Consider the following 21,967-nt stretch of genomic DNA (forward strand, 5'->3'; position numbering starts at 1 on the left):
CAAAACCACTGTCAGTGTCCTCGTAACGCCTTGAGTCTGGGCAAAAAAATTGGAAACATTCTCAGGTTGGGAAGAGAAAGAAAGCGGGTGTCAGATTTCCTCCGGGCGGGGGATGATGCTCCCGCTGCTTGCCTAGGATTCATTTGCATCCCACCCGCCTACCTTCTCTCCCATTCGCCAAGGCCACGGCCAGCGTGTGGGTCCTGACTTCCAAACTTCCTCAGTGTGAGAAAAACTTTCCAGCGTAGAGGATGATGATGAAGTGTGCGGCGGGATGGTGTGAGCAGCTGTTGGAGTGCGCTGTGCCAGAGGGGATCAAAATGATTGGCTCCTTGAAGAAAAGTAAACCTGGAAAAATGGATTTTTTGTTTTACAACTGGAACCAATGATCTTTACTTTTTCCTCTGTACACATTTTTAATAATTTGATCACAAATGAAGTAATCTACCTTTCAGCATATCGGATCTACCTGAACCTTGAGGTTGCTTTGCACCAAATGTTATCTATTCATTACATATTTCATCATGCTTATTTTACGATTCCTTCTGGTTTTGAACGCGGGTTGGAGGGTAAGCTGCTCTGAACCGTCATCCATCACCATTCAGTACCGCGTCTGGGAGGAACAACCTGTGGGAACCAGGGTGGGCCGGCTGGTGGACGACCTCCGACAAATGGACCAGCTGGGTCCTTTAGAGAACTTCCAGATCGTGGAGCATGGGTGGGCCCTGCCCTTTACAATCAACGCCGGAGATGGCGAGGTCTCCACCCAGGGTCACTTGGATCGGGAGGAGCTGTGTCGCGGTGCAGATGAGTGCCAGGTGGCCTTTAGCGTCCTGTACAGGAACAATGGGGCAGTACATTGCCTCCGGGTTCATGTGGAGGTAATGGACCTGAACGACCACAGTCCCAGCTTCCCCAACCCTGTCCAGGAGGTGGAGATCTCTGAGACAGCCGCTTTACGGATGCGAATACCTTTGGAATGTGCTACGGATCCAGATGCGGGAGCCAATGGACTTCAGACCTACTCATTGTCTCTTAATCAACACTTTGCACTTGACGTGACTTCTGCACTGGGTGGAACAAAACAGGCTGAGCTGGTGGTAATCAATGAACTTGATCGGGAAGTTCAAGCGTCTTTTGAGCTCACTTTGGTGGCTTGGGACAAAGGGAACCCCCCCAGGTCTGGGAGTACTTTGGTCCGTATTAATATTCTGGACTCTAACGATAATAGTCCTAAGTTTGAGGACAGTTCCCCTACAGTGGAGATACCCGAGGACACAGAACGTGGGACAACCATTTTTCAAGTAAGAGCAACAGATCCCGACCAGGGTGCCAACGGGGAAGTGGAGTACTCACTAAGTAAGCACTCGTATCCTGATGTACACAGGCTCTTTTTTGTGGATTCAAAGAGTGGCGCTGTGAGCATAAGAGCTCCTCTGGACTATGAGGCAAAAATCTCTCACGAAGTGGTAATCCAGGCCCGTGATCGCGGACCAAACTCCATTCCCTCGCACTGCAAGCTCCATGTCAAGCTTGCAGACGTTAACGACAACGCTCCAAGAATTCACATGACCTGGACTCATCCCAGCTCCACGGCTGCAACGGTACTGGAGGGGGCACCAGTAGACACTTTCCTCGCGTTGGTAATGGTTTCAGATGCAGATTCGGGTGAAAACGGGAAAGTGACAGCCATGTTGCAACATGGGTCCGGCCCCTTCCGTATTAAAAAGATCCACGGTGAAAATTACATGGTTATAACTGCGGGCAGTTTGGATCGAGAGAAAGTAATGGAATATAACATAACGCTTGTGGCACATGATTATGGGGAGCCACCATTGTCCTGTATCAAACACCTCCCTGTTCAAGTTTTGGATGAGAATGACAACGCACCAGTGTTTTCTTCGGCTATCTACAAAGCTTCATTCAAGGAGAACAATGTAGCAGGCTACCGGGCTCTTGTGGTACAAGCACATGATGCAGACTTGGAGCTCAGTGGCAGAGTTTTGTACCATCTTCACAACTCCAGCAACATCAAGACTCCAATCCATCCCTTCTCCATACACCCAACCAGTGGTGCCATTAACGTCCTTCAGCCTCTGGACTATGAGGAACACCACTCCTATGTATTCCTAGTGGAGGCTGTGGACCAGGGCCACCCACCTCTTAGGACCACTGCTACAGTGCAAATTGAAATCCTGGATGTGAATGACAACTATCCGGTCATCAAAGAGCCCCGACCCAAACAGGGTGTGGCTCACCTTAGTGTTCCCATCAACGCAGACCGCGGAGATATTGTGGCAGAGCTTGGTAGCGATGATGATGAAGGATCAGCGGCTATGCCAACTGAGCGTTTGGTCCGAGAAGGGTCTGATGGAACTCTTGCCTACACTATAAAGGCGGAAGATTCTGACTCGGGACTTAACGGAAAACTCCAATACTTCCTCACTGAAGTGAATTCCCATGAACTCTTTTGGTTGGATCAGACCACTGGACAACTGTTTGTCAACACCACCAATGCCACCCAGCTTATTGGGAAAACTATGCAGGTGTACATTTTAGTTTCTGATATGGGGACCCCGAGCCTGGTCACCAAGGCTACACTGGAGGTGAATTTCATCAACCTCAAGGACCACTTGAAGAACTCATCTGCCGGGGATCGGGGTCGGCTGAGCTTCACTGTAATGCTTGCCATCAGTTTGGGGGCGTTGTGCCTTCTGCTGCTTCTCGCCATTGCCTTGGTAACTACTTTCTGCAGATCTGATAAAAGGGACTACCGAGCCTACAACTGTAGGCAGGCTGAGTCTACGTACACCAGACACCCGCGCCGCCCGCAGAAAAACATCAGGAAGTCGGACATCCAACTGATTCCTGTAATGAGGGGGCGTAAAGAGGGGACCCCGCCGGATCAGAGTGAGAAGGCGCCACTTGCGCCCTTATGTGATAAAAAAACAGGAAAATTCTATGAATTGGCACCACTCATGATGACTTCAAGCTTCGATTCCATGCACCATGAGGGCGACATCTCTTGTGGAAGAACCTTAAGGAAACCTGGGAACATCCAACTTGACGCCACTCCGCACCTGACATCGGCCCCTTCTTACCGTACAATTCGCAAGGCAAGACACCCATCGGTGGGATCTTCTTCTGCATCCCGATCCAGCACGCTAAAGCTAAACATGGAAAAGCCAGAAGCATCAACACCTCACGCCACGCTCCGGCGGCCCAAGACGTCTGAGGCCCAGGGGGCAAGTGATGCAGAACAAAGGCAGATGCTTCGGAACCTCGTGCGATTGTCAATGGCCGCCTTTGCAGACAACCTTGAACTCTCCTCAGCCTCCCCGGAAGTGCAGGTCAGTCTTTCCCAAGCTTCCTCTTTTTTTGTCTTCCTGGAAGACTTGAATTATGTCACATCTCAGCTGTCTTGAGTTACATCAAACCAGTCGAATACAAACAATGAGCGACAAACATTTCAGGGCCCTCTTTCATTGTCACCTTGATTTCCTGTGGATCACCACACTCATAAACCTGGCACACACATAACATTGAAACGTCTGGCTGGTTTAACTGAAGGTGGGCAGATGGACAAAGAAGAAAGCCAAGCTTGGTTGGATATCCATCTGCGCTTAGTTTTTTAACACCAAATCATATTACACCTAACTTACTAAATGTTACTGGAATTTTAGCAGTCATATACTTAGGTCCCAAGCGAACGGAATAACTGGCCAGCATGGTTTTGGAGCCAAAGCCAGCTGTGTTCAGACAGCAGGTGAGCCACACGTTGATTTGGTTAGCAGCCAATCTAAATGCGCTAACATGCTAAGGCTAATGAGGCTTTTCACTCGTGCTGTAGTCTGGCACGACACATGGAAAATTGCCATGGAAAATTGCCATCGACACTTCTTTACTTCTGAACAGTGTTGCACATCCTTGTGTCACACCTTCTTTAGAATTTGAATTGTCTTTTAAGTCATTGATAACCACATAGTGAACATTGTTTGCCACAAGATTAGACATGGCACTAGACAGGATAACACGTAATAAAGACTTGAAAAAGAGAAAAATAGATGAAAAGAATGACAGAAGACAAAAATATTTACAAGGTAGCGCCAAAGTTGTAAGTGCATCGTGATATTGGTGCAATAAAACGTTAAATAATCTTAGCAACATCAAAATTCCCAAATAAATCAACAAATAAGACATGGAACCATACTACAGACGCTGCCCTACATACGAACGAGATAAGTTCCGGAGGATCGTTCGGAAGTTGAATTTTTTCGTAAGTTGCTTCAGTGCTATATTTTGTATGTTTAAGGTTTGTATAAGAATGGTTAGGGCTTGTATAAGAAACCTGTATTGTTTGGTCCTAAAAAATAAAAATTTAATAAAATAATATGTTCTATAAATATAAATAGTTGAGTTTAATTTACTTTTGGAAGATGCACTTCAAGAGGTCCTCCTCCGTGGTAAAAAGTGGCAGAAAAAAAGTGTTCTGACTATTTTCTCAACCGCTTCAAGCGTTCTTATTCCACTTTCATTCAAAAAGAAACGGCTTAAATTTTCTTTACACTGTAGACCAACCATATTGAATGGATGCAAGAGATATTAAACAATGAAAATGACAAAGCTCTTAGTGCGCTGGAGATAGTAGACATAGACAGTATAAAATGTTTACACACGAACTAGGAAGACGAAGCAGATTTTTTTACTTCCGGGTGGATGCTGGGTAACCTCCCACAGCGCCGCACGGCAGTAGCGGTGGAAAGGAACACTACAGTAATGTCATGTACTCGGAAAAAGGTGCACACAGTACAAAATCTAACTTACAGCAATGTCCGGATATTTTTCGACATCCCGAAATAAATTATCTTATCTACCGTTTCACGGAAGTCGAATGGTTGTAAGTAGAGTAACGTCTATCCCCATTTATCAATGCACCTGGCAATATTTTTTTTCACCATTTTGTGCGCTTGTTAAGAGTGGTTTTGGTCCTGTCTCTGAGCTTCTAATCTTTGTTGTAAAGGACTTGGAAAACCTACCAAAGGGGAACAGGCCAAAGCGGTGCTGGCCAGGACGAGAGGAACTGGACGTAATCTTGGTTCCGTTTACTCGCCAACAACAATTATTATAAACCTCCACTTTCTGTTTTGAAATGCCGTCTTATTCACTGTCCCGCTTTTACTACTGCTTTGATAGCCCGCCATCGCCAATCTGTGCTCACTTAGGATTCAACATGTGCTTAAAGTTAGCGTGTCGGTAATTAAATTGTACCTCACCCCCCATTGCCTCCCTTTGTTGCCCTTCCCCACAGGCTTTGAAATTAATCTGAGGGGAAGGCCATTAGAGAATTGGGAGTGAATTGTAAAAAACGTGCATGCACACACAAAGACTGCAGTGTCTGGAAGAGTCATCAAACGCCGCATATAAAAAAAGTCCGCGTGTGTCTGCATATTCACGTGTCTGTCTGTGCGGAGTGAGTGACGGCCAAAAGCAGAATTGTCTTCCTGCATTGGTGTATCATGCGTCAGTGTCACCTGCCCACAGATATGTGGCGTTCAACTTAAGATCGTATTTCAGAGCCCAATGAATTTGTGGGCTTAAGCACGTGGAAGCCGACACCACCCCTTTCCTTTAAAAAAAATCAAGGAGAATATATCACTTTAGCTCCATTTACATTTTCAGCCCGTCCATATGAAGATTTTTTTTTAAAAGAGAAAAGCAACTTGGATGCGCTGTTTAATTCCTCGTTGGTCATCCCCGGTTCCACACATTGGCCGTCGACAATTTATCCTACAATGACAAGATGAATTTTAATGTTAGCGCTTGAAAAGTCGCAGTTCGGGCACCCACCTAACATTTAGGGGAGGAAACAGACAATATTAGCAACCAGGTTTGCAAAGAACTTTATAACGTAATAGATAGAGATTACATTTTGTTTTACTTTGCCCCTAAGAGTAGTAAAGTAATCACAAAAATGGTAGGAAAAACTTTAGGTTGCAACCTAAAACAACATTGTTTCAATGGTGGGCTGTCAGGGCCTGCAAGGCCTTCTCTGCTGGCCAAGAAAATACCTGAATCAAGTCAAGTCAAGTCATGTTTATTTGTATAGCCCTTTATCACAAGGAGTCTCAAAGGGTGGTAACAACAGTGGAGTTTGAGAATTAATGTGTAATATAGGTTAAATGTCTCTGAAATGAGATGTTTGCAGGGTATGTGTGGAGTGACATGGCTGGATAGGTTAAGGAAAGAGGCAGTAAGGAGAATAACTGGTGTGGTGTGAAACATTGCTGAAAGGGTTGATCAAAATGTTCTGGGAATCATGTGATGTAATTATATTGCACCCATTTAAAAAGTCCTTGCATTGCTTTCCCTGTGGTTGTGCTGCTCCCTGGTGTGTGATTTAATATTAAAGCACTTAACCATTCACATTTCAGCCATTGCTTGTTGCCAGACACAGAAATCTGCTAGATGGGAGGCCTTCAGAATTGTCTGTGAATGCCTACTGTAGCATAAAATAAGTGTCAATAACGTTGTTGATTTAGCTAATCAGTCTTCGAGTTAGGAAAGCGAAGGCCTTCTGGAAGGCCTCAAGAAACGTTGGGGGCGGTATTGAACCAATGTCTAAAATCTATTATTCTACCAAATTATAAAAGCATTTATTTATTTTAACTCATTTAACCTTTCAAGTTTTTTATTCTAAGCCACTTTACTATCAAGCAAATCACAATATCTGAAAGACACTGAACAAAGTGTTAATTAAAACTATTGCTTTTTAGTGCAGTAACAAATAAATAATGAAATACATATTAACATTTGTTATGTAAAACTCGTTTTTCCTGAAAAACACAGACAACATAAATTAAAATATTTACAGATACACACAAAAAAAAAGGCATACTGACCATTCATAAGAGGAAAAAAAGCGTAAAGCCGGTTCATTCGGAAACGACACATCACTAAAGGCTAGCTTTCAAGGCCTAGGTGTTAAATACATGGCCCTCCACTGCTATGTTTAATAACAACATAAATGCTGTGATATTTTAGACATTTATCTCATGCATTATTAACATAATAAGTTGGTTACACGAGCCACAATAATCTAAAACAGCTCTTAATCAAGTCATGAGCATTACATTTCAGATGTTCAACTCTGTCCTGTGTTTCCAGTCAGGGTTGGTGATCTTTCCCTCCGGTCCTTTTCCCTACACTGTTAGTCTGTGCCCCGTAATCTTTTCTTTCACTATAATTTCATGGATGTTGGGTGGCGATTCCATTTTCATTGTACATTGAATGTTTTTCTATAGCACTTTAAAGGGACACTGTGCATCATTTAGGGTCTCTAAGAGATAAAAAACACCTTAATTCCTTCAAATAATATTAATTTAAATGATAAGCAAACATACATGAAGTATCATGTAGTTGTGCATTTTTCAAGAAATTTGTATTTATTTTATGTTACATAAGGCTTACCTAGAGGGAGCTCAGATGATTGTCCGCCATCTTGCTGCTAACGAAAACAGGAAACCAAAAATGTTGCAAAAGGCTGGGCAAACAAATAAGATGGAACTAGTGTTGTTTGGTCACTTTGAGTTTCTATAAATTGTGTTGGTCCTTGTTTTTGGTTGCTCCACACAATACAGCGAAATCTAGTAGTCAAATATTACTAAGGTTCCTACCCAGATAGCATCACTCGTCGGTCCCCACCGGCTCCCCACCTCGGCCTACTTGGCACCAGAAAGCACTTCGGACGTCGGCCCCCTCCCTGAGACTTGCAGAGGAAGTGACCTGCAATGCATGTGCACGCATTTCAGCGCCCATCCTGTGAGGAAGGCAGCTAGAAAAGAAGAATAGACTTTTTTTGCATGCAAAGGGAACTTCCTGCACAACCATGTGCAAAAACAAGTCGTATATTCTTTCACGCATGCACACTATCGCTGACAGATTAACCTTTATAAACGTGTGTATGTGTGATAGACATCAAAAAGCTGTTTTCCCATGAAACACAAAAAAACCTTGAGATGCCGTGCCACACCTGACATGGCGTGAAGTGTGTGTCAGGCTGTTGCGATTTAATGATACGGTAATCCCTCGTTTTTCGTAGGGGTTGTGTTTGAGAAGGATCGTTGATCCTGACCTTTTTCCTTCGCGTTTTCGTTGAATTTTGAGTGAGGAAAGATGAACTGCTTCTTGAGAAGTTTTTATTAGCTTAATATATTGTAAAGACCACCGCAACACATGTCTTAAATCGGACAATCTTATCAGTAGTCTCTCTTTGACATTTTGAAGCAAGATTTCTATACCTTTTTTGAGTTGTATAGGTCAACAGGAAACCACAAATTCAGTTTCCAGCTTTCCACCTGTTCGCACATTTTTGTGTTATTAGCCAATTCTCAAAGTTTCAGTTCATTTTTTTTCGAGGTGTTGTATAGGTCAACAGGAAACCGCGACTTCAGTTTTCTGCTTGCCACCTATTCACACATTTTGTGTTTTCAGTCAATTTTTCAAGTTTCAATTCTTTTTTTTTTCACCTTGGTCTGTTGTTTCCTGACATTAGGGTGAACTCTGTTATTTGCTTAAAGTTCCTGACATTAGTTTGAACTTGTAGTTTGCATTGAAAAGATCCATTCATGATAAAAGCTGATATACTATATGTGCAATACGTCTACAAGTTCCAAAAAGGTCCTGCGATAGTCAAAACTAGTAGTGTAGAAACCTTTATTTATGAATTCATTAAATACTGTATTATACTTTTAAACCAAATAACAAACCCAATGTAGAACAAATAAACAATATAAGTACTGTAATTTGGTCGAAAAGCGCCTTCCTCTGTCTTTTGGGTCTGGCTGCAGTCAGTTCAATGTTTTGTTGACAGGATGGCTTTCAGAGAAACTTGAAATTGAAAAAGGTTTCGGAGTACGCAATCTAGGTTCATCAAGCCGTTTTACGTATGTGTACCGCAATGTCATTGATGCACAGGCAGAAAGGGGGCGGGGTGGCCATGTACCCAAAAAGAATGCCGAACACAATGCACCATGAACATCTGCAAAATAGAGAAACCGCAAAAAGTGAACTGCTACACAACAACGAATGAATTCAGAATGTAATGTCCTACTTGTTGTTGGAATAGGGGATCTTTAAAGTGACATGATTCACTCAATTGACAGTTGATGAAGTTGACTTGTGTTGTTGTTTGTTTTGTGGTGCAGCAAATCTCTCAGCTGCTGTCGTTGCTCCGTCAAGGTCAGCTGCAACCTCGGACCAACTTCCGCGGAAACAAATACTCTCACCGAGCCGCCGGGAGGTCAGTCTGCATCCTCTCTCGCCGTCTTCCTCATTTTTGCACACACAAAAATACACAGTCACTAACACAACTCTCCCATAAATTACCCCACATTTCAGACGACAGAATGCACCTGATAAATAGCTGCAATTTTATCCTTGTAAGAGCTGCTCTGGATTTCAAGCCGCAAGCTTAAACAGCCATAAGAAAAGTACTAATTCAAGTCCGTTTCTTATATATTAAGCCAGGCCTACATCTGGAGCCAATTGTGTAGGGAATTTGACCTCGACGCTTTTGGCTGCAGACGGCCAACATTGCCGCGTCCCTGCACACCTGATGCTGTTTTCAGCAGCATCATTTTCAGTTTTACTCAGAGTTGTTTACGTCACGTGTTTTTAGATCATCTGACCACTCAAAATGGCAATTACAAACACATATTTACTACTGTGCTGAAAGAAAACGTAAATGAAGGCTGCGTCGCATAAATTTATATACATATATATATTCCAAAATGAAACCGCCAGGGCAACTGTACCGTGCAGAATAGTTCCAGATTGCAACACAGACGTGTGATTTTGTGTTATTTTCATCAGTGGTTTCCACGATAATGAACCAAATTGCATTTGCCTGTTCTCGTTCGTCGAGGATCAAAGGAAACTTCTGCGACCTGACATGAATGCCAATGATACGGAAAGAGAAGTATAGTGCTTTTGATCGATAACTTCCCCTCTTCAATTTAGATGTATAAATTGAGTACTTTATTTTTTTGGGGAAGCTTAAACATCAGTGCGTTGTAACTATTTATTACAAAGTACTGGCAAACCTCCTGATTTTCTCCTGCTACATACGATATGAAAACTGGTTTGCAAAAACATGGACTGATTTCTCTTGAAGGGCGTCAAAAATGTTTCTAGACGTAACCGCGGTGTTTTGCATTTCGAGCGCATGCCTTGTTGAAAAGAGCAGCTCGCCCCTTATCCCCGGTGCAAAAAAAAGAATAAGCCGCACTGTATTTAAACCCACAGTGTTTAAAATGTAGTAAAAAAAAGTAGCGCCTTGTAGTCCAGAATTTTCCATACTTTTTTCTTTCACCTTTTATGTCAGGGGTGTCAAACAGGCGACCCGCTCTCTCTCTCCCTCTCCCTCTCTCTCTCACTCTCTCTCGCTCTTTCTCTCTCTCCCTCCCTTTTCTCTCATTCTCTATCTCTCTCTTTCACACTCTCTGTCACTACTTCCCTCTTTGTACCTCTTTGTCTCTTTCTCTCTCAGTGTCTTTTTACTTTCTTTTGCTCTCTCTTCCTTATTTCCTTTGATTTCTCTCTCTTCTCTCTTTCTCTCTCTTTCTCTCAATTTCCCTCCTCTCCTTCTCACCTCCTCTTTTTCTCTTTCTATTTCTCTTTGGATTTCTTGCATTCTCTCTCTTCCTTTTCCCCTCTGTCACTATTTCTTTTTTCATCTCTTTTGTTTCTCACATTCTCTCTCTCTATCACTCTCTTTTCTCTCTTTCTTTGTCAAACCCTCTCTTTTTATCTCCCTCTCTTTCTCTTATTTCTTTCTCTCTCTTTTTCTTTCTCTCTAATTTACTAGTCCGGCCCCCGAGAGAATGTTTGTTCTATCGCGTGGCCCCCGGGTTAAAATGAGTTTTACACCCCTGTTTTATGTGGTCCTTAAATATTATTTTATGCTACTATAAAGCTGAATAAGGTGGTCACAAATTAAAACGTTTTTTGAATGATAAGGGAAAAATACTAACAAACACTTAACAAACATTTAATAAAGGCCTTTTCTGTCCTTACACACATGATAGTAAGACATTCCATGCCGGAAATAAACAAATGAATAAACAGGCAGTCACGAGAAGTGGGTCATAAACTGACGCTTGAACTTGGGACAAAAAATGCACATGAAATTCAGCCGGTGTATGACTTTTTTTCCAGGTACGCGGGTCAGGACTGTGGTGACTGGCAGAGCACCAAAGACAGCGGGCATGGTGAGAGTGAAGCAGGTGATGTGGACTGGGAGGCGGGTAGAGATTCGCCCATAGACCCTCACTTGGAAGAGGGCCTACATGATCTGCTCAACACGTCTGGTGCGTGCACACACATACTTTGTTTTAAGAGCTTTTGTATTGATTTGAACGTGGCACATTAACTACACTTATTGGCTTATTTTTATAAATATTTTTGAAATGTGACAACTCTCTGTGGTGAGGCACAATCAGGTTTACAAATAAATAAACCAACATATAATTTATAATTTGATTGGGATAGCAAGAAATCAATACTGTAGCCAAATCAAGTCATATTTATTTGAATAGCCCTTTATCACAAAAAGTCTCAAAGGGCTGTCCAGAGAACAACAAAAACAAATAATGAATAAAATATAACATCATCTACATAAAATATTACTGAGGGAACGGGAATATTTTAGGCAAAATATGGAAAAAGAAATATGTAACTTGGTTTACATAATATCCAAATGCCAAATATGATTATATCAATTATAATAAGAAAGTTCATACTCAGGTAAAAAACTCAAAGGGAGCTAGATAGGTAGCTGAAAGATCCATCTAAATAGCCAGGCCCAAACCTAGATGGCTAGAGGACAAAATCTAGCTTGCTAACTAGCAAAAAAAAAAAAAAGAAAATGTTCGCTCAATAGCTAGATAGATTGCTTGGTAAATAGCTAAAAATGCAGAAAGATAGCTATCTACAAAGCTAAAAAAGTAGCCAGATAGCTAGCTAAAAAACCTTCATTTGTTTTGCTCATTTGCTTTATAAAACCCAATTATTGAATAAGAAAGTCTTACTTTAACTTATAAATTATATTCATATGCTGTTCCTTTTGAATAAAAGCATCAATAAATGGTTAATCCTCAATTATGAGGAAAAGTCCATGAAACAAGTAAAAAATTACTCGATGGCTTTACCTGCTGTTAGCTTGGTAGAAGGTCGCTCGCCTCATTCTGCATCTGCAAATGCTCAGCGCAGTAATACGTTACATACTAACTGTATACATAATACTTAGATAATAATGTGAAAATTCTGCGATCAGGAAAGATAAAATCCGAAAATTCGGCATGGCGGCGCAGTGGTTAGAGCGTGTGCGGCACAGTTCTAAGGTCTTGGGAACCTCCTGTGTGGGTTCAAATCCAGCTACCGGACTTCCTGTGCGGAATTTGTATGTTCTCCCCATGCTTGCGTGGGTTTCCTCCCACATCCCAAAGACATGCATTTCAGGTGGATTGGCCGGTCCAAATTGTCCCTAGGTGTGAGTGAGCGAGCGAGTTGTCCGTTCCTGCGTGCCCTGCGATTGGCTGGCAACCAATTCAGGGTGTCCACTGCCCAATGATTGCTGGGATGGGCTTCAGCACCCCCGCGATCCTACTGAGGATAAGCGGTGCAGCTAATGAGACATTTTAACTCTATATTTGCATGATGACATGTGAGACTGTGCTTCACCCGCCTCCCCTTACTTCATGTCACTCGTGTAGACAGACTAAATGCACAATGCAGAAAACTAAACCCAAACTATAACGAGAAAGAAAAATGCTAAATTGCTTTACTAGCTTTCTAATACTATGGCTAATACTATTGTCTGGGGCTAAGGTATCAGAATTTTGGTCTCACTATCGTAATCTGCCACGAGGCAAGAGATTTGCATGCCTCACTCTGCATTTGCAGACGCTCAGCACAGTAATACATTACACACTTATTGTAGTATGTATGTTTTAGATCAGGGGATGGTGTAATAATAGTCTGTGGTTTGCAATAATCTGTGATCTGTGCAGGCCTTTAAGACTCTATGTGTTTAAGGACTATACAAATAAAAATGAGGTCTTGACTTGACTAGTAATAATATTCCTATTTAAATCTGAAAATTCTGTGATTTTACAAAATAAAATTAAAAAACTGTAAAGTTTAATAAGAAAGAACTTTAACCATAAATAAGTAACGGTACAAGCATTTGATATCTTAAATTTCCATGACTGCACGTCACTGGTTTTGTGCTAGATTTTTTGAACTTTTTGAAAATATATAATCATCTATGCAATATTTGCTTTTATTGTGTAGACTATTCGAGTGTGTTTGCAGAACATTGTGTTGCCCATGTTTGTATATGTGGGACTTCCGGCTATTGTGCTAGCCTGAGGCCCCTTAAGGAGGGAATTACCACCAAAATCCAAAGGCCCATAACATCCCCCACCCCCGGACAAACTCTGTGCATTTGTGGGTGTAATATGCACACCTATGACACATACTCCCTGTATGCGCGTGTGCACGTGTGGAACCTTTGATTTGTCCGCCAACATTCCGATGCTCTTTTTTTCATTTTCGGGCCCTTTGACTTTTTTCTTTTTCTTCCTGCGGGTGAAGGAGAGATTTGGTTACACTTCAGAAGACAAGCGAATGACTGAATACAATATCAATCTCCCGCATGGTCGAGATGTGGTTTGCAGGGTTGTGGGTGAGCTACTCTCAAAAATGTAGTCCCTGAAAAAACATAACCCCTTCCACATTCAAAAAACAAACCAAAAACAAAGACAAAAAAGACCAATTGTACAAAAGCAACTTCCAAAACAAAACGTGGCATCAAGATGCGAGTCCGAAAATAACAAGAAAGCAACAAATAAACTGTGTCTGGTTAATGGAAAGTATGTATTATTTGCACACTAGATGTTGTTGCATTGTGTAGTGCAACCAAAAGCGGGTACTAGAAAATACCATGAAAAATACAAACTACGGTAACTCTAAGTTACCAAAAAGCACCATATTCTTATTTTTTACCCAGCTTTTTGTGAGGTTTTGGGTGTTTTCACAATGGTGGGCCGTCAGGCTCTGGAGGTTATTTTCTGCTGACCTAAAACATCTTTCAATTATATGATGAAATTATTTTTGGTCCATGAATACTTACTAAATTACTTTATTGGTTTCTACCTGGTTGCAATGATTTCAGATGTGTGCTTTCATATTTAAGCATTTTACAAATCACATTTCAGCCATTACTTGTTACCAGGGTCAGAAATCGTCCTGAATGCCTTCACAAGCAGATCTGAAGGCCTATATAGCGTAGTATGGGTGTCGATATCCGTGTTGGTTTAGCCACTCAGATTTCGACATCTCAGCTTGTCTAAAATGTATTTTAATATTCAAATCATTTTAATATTCAACTAAATTATAATGACTTTCATTTTTTCATTCCTTAGTATACTTAAGTCACTAAACTTTGAACTTTTTTGTAAAGGCAGATTATGAGATGTGAAGCAAACACACAACAAAATAACCCCCCCCCAAAAAACATGAAATAAGAGAGAAAACTTTACATTTGTTATGAAAAACATGTTGTCCCTGAAAAACACTGGAAACAAATTAAAATGTTTACAGATTTACAAAAGAAGATAACGTCTGAAACAAGAGAACCAGCTTTCGATTGGTGACTAGCCGGCTTCTGTTGTTTACTTCCAAGAACCGCCTCATTGGACCGGTTTGTTTGAGAACATCACATCACTAAAGGCCATACCTGAAGGCCTAGGTGTGAAGTACACGACCTGCAACTGGGGTTTCCTGTACCCGTAGCAGCAAGATGGTGGACAATTATGTTAGTTTTATTATTCGTGTGTTTGCTTATTTTTCAAATAATTATTGTTGTATATAAGCACAGGGAGAACATGCAAACTCTGCACAGAAAGGCAGTAGCTGAGTTTGATCCCATGACCTCAGAACTGTGCCACATCCACTAACCACTCAGCTGCTGTGCCGCTGAATCCAAACATACATATTTTAAATTGTTCATTGTTTTTGTGCATAATGTTAGATTCTCATTGGTAATATTCCAATTAAACCAACAAAACTCTGAAGAGCCGCTTGTGAACTGAAAGAGCCGTCTCTTTTTAGTAAACAAAGCCAAAAGAGCCGGTTCTCTAAAAAGAGCCGGAATTCCAATCACAACCAAATTTCTCGAGTAAATGAATTCAGGTTGGCAGAAACTGTCTGACTTGTCTTGACAAACAATGAATTGACCATCAGTCTAAAAGTGAGACAAATGTATTACTTGGCTAAGCTGCAGTGATTTGTTTGTTCTTTGTTTATTTTGTTTTCATTCCCAGTTGAAACCTAAAATATTTTCAAAAGGATTTTATCGTCCTAAACAAAGACAGGAAAGAAGGGGCTCAGCCCAGTGGGCACCAGATCCCTAACTATTGCGCACATGTGTGCATGCTAAAGTGTGTGCATGTACACTAATGGCTTGCATATGTTCTTGTGGGAACAAAAGAAAATGACTTAAGATTTAATTCCTTTTCAAAATAACACCCTGAAAAACTGCTTTTGTGCAACTGTTTACCTTTCAAAGAATTTTGTCAGAACTTTATAACAAACACAGAAGAAAAAAAAGCTAACAAAATACTAGTACAACAAAAACAGGCAAAAACAAGCATAAGGTAAGAATGGATGAGCAATAAATAAAAAGGACACGAAAAGCAAACTGGGACAAGCATGCAAAAAAGTAAGATTGAAATAAGGACAGGTCAGGATCAGCGAGGGGAAACAAATGAAGCAGGGAAAAATAGAAAGAGGAAAACAAGGTCCGCAAAAGAACTGCGACAAAAATTCAACAGAAATTGGGGACACATTAGGCACTGAGAAGGATGATCAGGAAGAAGGACAAGACGCCTATGGGGCATAATAAAAATGAAAAAAAAACATGAAAGAGTAAAAATAAACAAACAAACGGATAGGTAGGTAGATAGGTAGTTTGGTAGGTGGATAGATGGAAAGATAGATAGGCTAATAGATGGATAAATAGGACAGGGGAGGGAAACGAGAAACAAGAATTCAACAAAAACAGGGAAAAAAATAGAGAAACACTGAACAGTCCCATTTAGACCAAAATCTAAACAAGACTGAATAAGCATTTTCAATGGCATTAACTTTCTCACAGGGGTAAAATACCTCCAGGCCGCCAAATAGTACCCTCAAAAACAAGAAGCTGGGGCAAAATGATGACGTTACTCGCATGTTTTTTTTTTCAGAAGACGTCATCGACCCGTCCTGGATGGCGCGTCTGTCTGTCGCCCTGTCGGGAGATTACCACGACAACGTCTTCGTGCCCAACGAGCCGCCGTCCTCCGACAGCGAGCTGATGCCTCGCAACACCTTGGACTCTTCCTCGTCTTTCTCCACTTTTGGTAGCGAAACATCGACTCTCATTTGATGCCGTTTGCAAACATACTACTGTAAAGTCCGGACTACAGAGCGTGCTCTAATTAAAAAACAAAACGTGATTTTGTGTTCGTACAAGCCGAACGTGATTTAAAGGCTTAAATGGACATGAAAATAAACTAAGTCACATCAATTCCTTACATTTAAAAAAAAAAAATCAGTGGGGAAATGTCTTGTACATCAAAGTAACACATTATGCCACAATTAAGACACTCATTTGCGGACCTTGTCTGCAGCTATCAATCTCAATAATCAATATGAATTTAATTGGCATTAACATATAGGCAGGAGTGCGACAAAAATCATTAAACATACATGTTTAGAGTATTTCTAATAAGTAGTGTACCAATTTATGTCTGTTTCAGGCCAACTGCATGGGGAATTTAGCGTCCATGCCTTTGGCTGCAGACTGCCAACGCCGCCATGCCCCTGCACACTTGACATTGTTTTCAGCTGCGTCATTTTCAGTTCTGCTTCATTCTCTTTACGTCATGTAGTTTGGGATCATGTCACCCTTCAAGATAGCAATTACAAAGACGAGCAGATATTTACTTGTGTGGCGAAAGAAAACGTGAATAAGTGCTGTGTCGCATAAAATATGAACCCTATATTTTGAAATGACAGCACTAGTGCAACAATACTGACAATAGCGCAACATGGCAACACAGACATGTCTTTTTGTGCCATTGTTATTGATGGTTGCTGCAGTAATAGAGTAAATAGAATTTGCTTGATCTCGTTCCTTGAGGATTAAAGGCAACTTAAGTGACCTGATAATACGGGAAATAAATTCTAGAGTTTTTGATAGATAACTTACACTTGTCGGAGAAACAGGTATAAAGCACGATGTGAGCCTATCGAGGTGGGATGCAGAGGGTTCGCTGGCCAGTCAATCTGCAGGGCATCAAGGGGCCAACAAGCGAAGGGTCATTAAGTAGGTCACAGAGGCAGAAGAATTTGCCTTAAGGTGTCTCGGGTAAAGGGTGGCTCTGGTTAAGGAGAAGTACACCGTAGGTGAGGTGGCACTACCAGGACACAAGTTGGGGTCTGATCAACCCAAGCTGATCAGTTGAAATATCCTGAGTATGATGTAAATATCCAATAAAGTACTGTTTAGACAACAACAGATGCTTTTTTGGACACACTGTCTAAACCCATGTAGGGTCAATTGGCCCCTGATTAAAAAAAAAAAGACATATCCGTCTAACTCCAGCCAGCTAGTCTTCATAAGAAAATGTATCCATCCCCAGGTGAATGTAACTCATGCTTTTTTTCGCTCAAAGAGAGGGCCTAGTTTTCGAATGGTATGTGTGCAGAGGTATGGTCTAGAAGAAAAAGTTGCATTTCATTTTGGCTCAAAACTGAAAAAGAGTCAACTTTATCACAAAACTTAAAAAAACTTAATGGACATGAAAATGAAATAGAATTACTCTAACAATATCGGGGTTCACATTTGTCATAGAAGATAAAAATAGTACTGTACTACACCTCTAGGTTTGCTCCTCTTATGAACAACTTTAACTCCTCCTCCTCCAAAAGGATGTCATAAATGTTTTCAGAAGTCACTGCAGTGTTTGTGTTTAGAGCATATGCGTTGTGGAAAAGAGCAGCTCGCCTTTTTCTTTGGTGCTGCGAACAAACAAAAAGAATAAGCGCTACCGTAATTAAAGACGCAGTGTTTAAAATGTTACAGAAACAGTAGCGGCTTGTAGTCCGAAATTTACTGTAGCTAGACGACTGCCTGTTTTCTATTAAACGACCACAAGGCTGCGAGGAAATTATTAAAAAACAGAATTATTTTTTTCAATTATGCACAGAACATGTGATGTTCCTCCCAAAAATGGTTCAAATGTGTTCCAAAATCTTCCACGCTTCAGGGCACTTGAAAAATTTAGTCACAATGTTGACCCATCTCGTTTGTTTCCTCTTCAGCTGTGATGTCATTGAAGGAACACAACACGTTCAAATTGGGTAATCTCATTAAGGCAACTTGTGAGGCAGCTCCGGAACAGACAATGATTATATTGAACAGCAATTGCATACCTTTCATTTCTGCTTGGGGAAATTTGAACTTTGCTTACCCTGTCACTGGGGGATTTGGGGAGGAATATAAAAAGATTGCTTATTTCCTTCTGTCCCTCAGGGAAGACTCCAGACAAGGACGGCCCACTGGGCGGGGCCTTGCTCTCGGAGGTCAGCACGCTTTTCGAGATGTTGATGACCCAGAAGGCCGAGGCTCACCCCGGTCCTCGAGCCGAAGTCCTCTACCGGCTGTCCTCGGCATGCCGCCGCTCAACGGAAATGGACCCTCCCACACCCTCTGGCAGCCCAATGAGAAGCGGGACCTCTTACCCAGCTCATTTTTGACACTGGAAATTAACGGCATCGTGCCCTGCGTTGTGTTCACTCATTTCATATGTTCTTATTGTTTAACTGTAAACAAGGCCTGAGATTTCTTCGACCACTGTCAGGGGGGGTCAACTAAAATCATTTAACAAAAAAAATATATCTCAGGGAAATAATCACCTGTCATGTTCAACGAAAGAAGACCATTTTAAGCCATCCATTTGAGCCAGCAGGGGTCGGTGATTCAAATATCAGCAAAGGGAAACAACTTTGTTTCAAAGCAGGGGTCTCCAACCTTTTTCAAGGTTCAAGCTACATTTTGTTACGAGTTAGCGCAAATAGCTACCAGTTTGGATATGCATCTCTGAAATAACTCACCATGTTAATAATGAATAAATGAATGGTCTGCATTTATAAAGCACTTTTGAAGTCAATGAAGACCTCCCAAAGCGCTTTACAATGTGCTTCACACTTTTCCCTTTTACACACGAACTAACCGATAGCAGTGTCAGCCATGCAAGGCAACTACCTGCTATCGGGGATTCAGTGTCTTGCCTGAGGACACTTCTACATATAACATGGAGGAGGTATTGGGCCTGTGATCTCTTGATCCCAAGATGAGTGGTCTACCTCCTGAGCTTATCATCACCACATTCATTGTTAGAAATAGGGTCAAACAGACTCCGTCAACTTCTAAAAACAATCATTGTCCAATAAAATAACCATGACCCAGCACTTGTGAGCTATTTCCAGTATAGGTCCTTGCCCCTCCAGCTGTTGTTGGAGGGTACCAGGTTGGAGATCCCTGTTCTAAAATATCACTATTCATTGCAATGATATGGTAACACTATGGGGTTCCATTAGTGTCAAAATTCTGCCGATGTGTAGTTTGACTTTGTCATGCGGCAATCGTGAGTGTTGCGTGTCGTTGATTTTTGTAGGTCAAGTGTCATTGTGCTTGTGTCAATGTTAAAGGGACACTGTGTAATATTTCACCACTAGATGTTGCTGTATTTTGTACAAAGGTTTTGGTTTGGTCTTGGCATAGGTGGGAACATAGGCCATTTTTAGGTGTTCACATAATAAAGGTAAGGACATAACAATGATTGCTCAACATTGGTAGCCCATGATTGTGTAGTGCAACCAAAAACGAGTGCAACAAAACACAAGGAAGAATACAATCTTTTTCCTTTTTATTCTTTCCCTCTAAGCTCTGCTTTTGCGCAGCATCAAAAACGTGTTGTTTCTCCCCTGTAAAAATCTTTAGTAAAAGGTAAAGGATGTATACAATATAAGGAGAAATAATAGTTACTCGGGGAAAATACAAACTACGCAGACTCAAAGTGATCTAACCCCACCAATTCATAGTTCAATAGTTCATGTATTTTTTTTCTCATTATTCCGATTGCTATTGATTGTAATGACATGTTTTTACAACAAGGAGGCGCATAATAATATACAATGCCCCTTTTACTTTTCGTGTACGTGTGCGTAGGTTACGTGCACGTAAAATGCGCGCATGCATGTGCACGGATTTATTATACATGGACATCATTTTGGCACTAATGTAATCCCGTAGAAAACAGTGTTTTACCACTTTAATAACATTTTTGAAATGTAATTCTAAGTCGAGTAATTGCTTGTTCAACTAAATGGGTTCCTCTACGTTTTCTGGTGATTTATTGCGGTCATGTGCGCTGCCACACGTTCGACTGGCTGGACATGAAGTCTTGACAATGTAATTAAGTTTTTTTTCACAGGAGAATAATACGCGATGTGCATTATTTTTTCTTTTATGTTTGTAACGTTCTACTCAATAAATTGTTTACACTGTCCCGCGAGTATGTGTTGAGATTGAGAGCGCACACCCAAAAAAAGAAAAATCCAAATACAGTACTGTACACGTCTGCTTTGTGAAATGCTGCCCTCATTTGGCTATCACTAGTAGTTACAACCTTGTCGATTTTTATTTTGAAATTCTGCCTACTTCAGACTTCCAGAGTTTAGAACTTTATCACGTTATCACAAGGCTCTTTTCCATGTAGTTACAAAACAAAATACAAACGTAGATAAATGAATAACAGTTAAGGTCAACTAGATCCAGACAGATAATTAAAGATAACACAGCAGTGGCCTGAAGTTTCCTGAACCTACCACAAGTGAAATATAAATAAAAACCCACAGCAACAAAAGCAAAATATGTCAGGAAAAATAATTAACAACGATGACAAAGCAAGCATGGACAAGACAACACCCCTCTCGGTTCAGGGGCCTCTTAAGCACCTCGGTCATCGGGACACCATTTCCTGTGATGTGATGTGGGCTAACACCCTGGTGGCGCCCATCCCTCTCCACGCCGTATATTTTTTTCGGGGGGGCGGGGTAGGGCTCTGCTCCCCCACAGGAAGCAGAACTGGTTTCCATGGATACCAGTGGCAGGAAAAGACTCCTGATCTGATTTCAGATACAGCACCTTCATCATCTGGTGGCTGTTGTTTTTTGATGCAACGTGTCATTTCGCTCTTCATAAATCAGTGTGACGATACTGATACTCGTTTCGATATCACTGAGGCAAAACCTTTTGTTTTGGGCGATTGCGAAGAGAAAAAAAAAAGCTAAATTCTGTTCTGAAAGTTGGATTCATATTTCCGTCAATCATTCCGTCTGTCCGTCTGTCCATCCATCCATCCGTCTGTCTGTCTGTTTATCTATCTATCGATCAACCCTGGTCATATCCCTCGGGAGGGGTGACCGACAGCAAGACAAACATGTACAAAAACAAAGAAAATAGAAAAAAGGGAAAAAGTAGCAAAAAACACACACAACATTTTTTGGACCATGGCCAACCCAAATGCCCAAACGCCCAAACCAGTTGGGCACCTCAGCACCCAAGATGGTCATGCTTTTGTCCCTCCAGATGAAACAGGAAACAAGAAATCAGCCATGTCACTCGGGTCAGGGTCACACAACACACTCTTCTGTTCAACAGCAGGGCCCGACAGCTTTCACTGGTTTACCCCTGCCGCATCATATCGGTGCCTTGCCCATCGCTTAGAATGCGTCTAAACATCCACTATACTAAAAAAAAACTAGTTCTGTTTTATCTTTGAGCCATATGTCCTCA

At 41.4% G+C, this 21,967-nt stretch overlaps 1 protein-coding gene across 1 annotated transcript; it reads left to right on the forward strand.

Moving 5' to 3' along the window:
- The first annotated feature begins 250 nt into the window (after window positions 1-250).
- pcdh12 (protocadherin 12) lies at window positions 251-20,677 on the forward strand. The gene is made up of 5 exons (XM_088344653.1): window positions 251-3,350; window positions 9,204-9,298; window positions 11,215-11,366; window positions 16,308-16,463; window positions 18,641-20,677. The coding sequence occupies exons 1-5, from the start codon at window positions 525-527 to the stop codon at window positions 18,862-18,864; spliced, it is 3,453 nt and encodes a 1,150-aa protein (XP_088200779.1). The 5' UTR covers window positions 251-524; the 3' UTR covers window positions 18,865-20,677.
- Window positions 20,678-21,967: the final 1,290 nt, after the last annotated feature.

The sequence above is a fragment of the Urocampus carinirostris genome, chromosome 9 (genome assembly GCF_059441175.1).
Source record: "Urocampus carinirostris isolate Australia breed hairy pipefish chromosome 9, RoL_Ucar_1.0, whole genome shotgun sequence".
Taxonomy (NCBI): Eukaryota; Metazoa; Chordata; class Actinopteri; order Syngnathiformes; family Syngnathidae; genus Urocampus; species Urocampus carinirostris.

Coding starts and splice junctions, on each gene's coding strand:
- pcdh12 (XM_088344653.1), top strand. CDS start 525: ATGCTTATTTTACGATTCCTTCTGGTTTTGAACGCGGGTTGGAGGGTA. Junction 11,367..16,307: donor TGATCTGCTCAACACGTCTG/GTGCGTGCACAC, acceptor TTTTTTTTTCAG/AAGACGTCATCGACCCGTCC. Junction 16,464..18,640: donor CTCGTCTTTCTCCACTTTTG/GTAGCGAAACAT, acceptor TCTGTCCCTCAG/GGAAGACTCCAGACAAGGAC.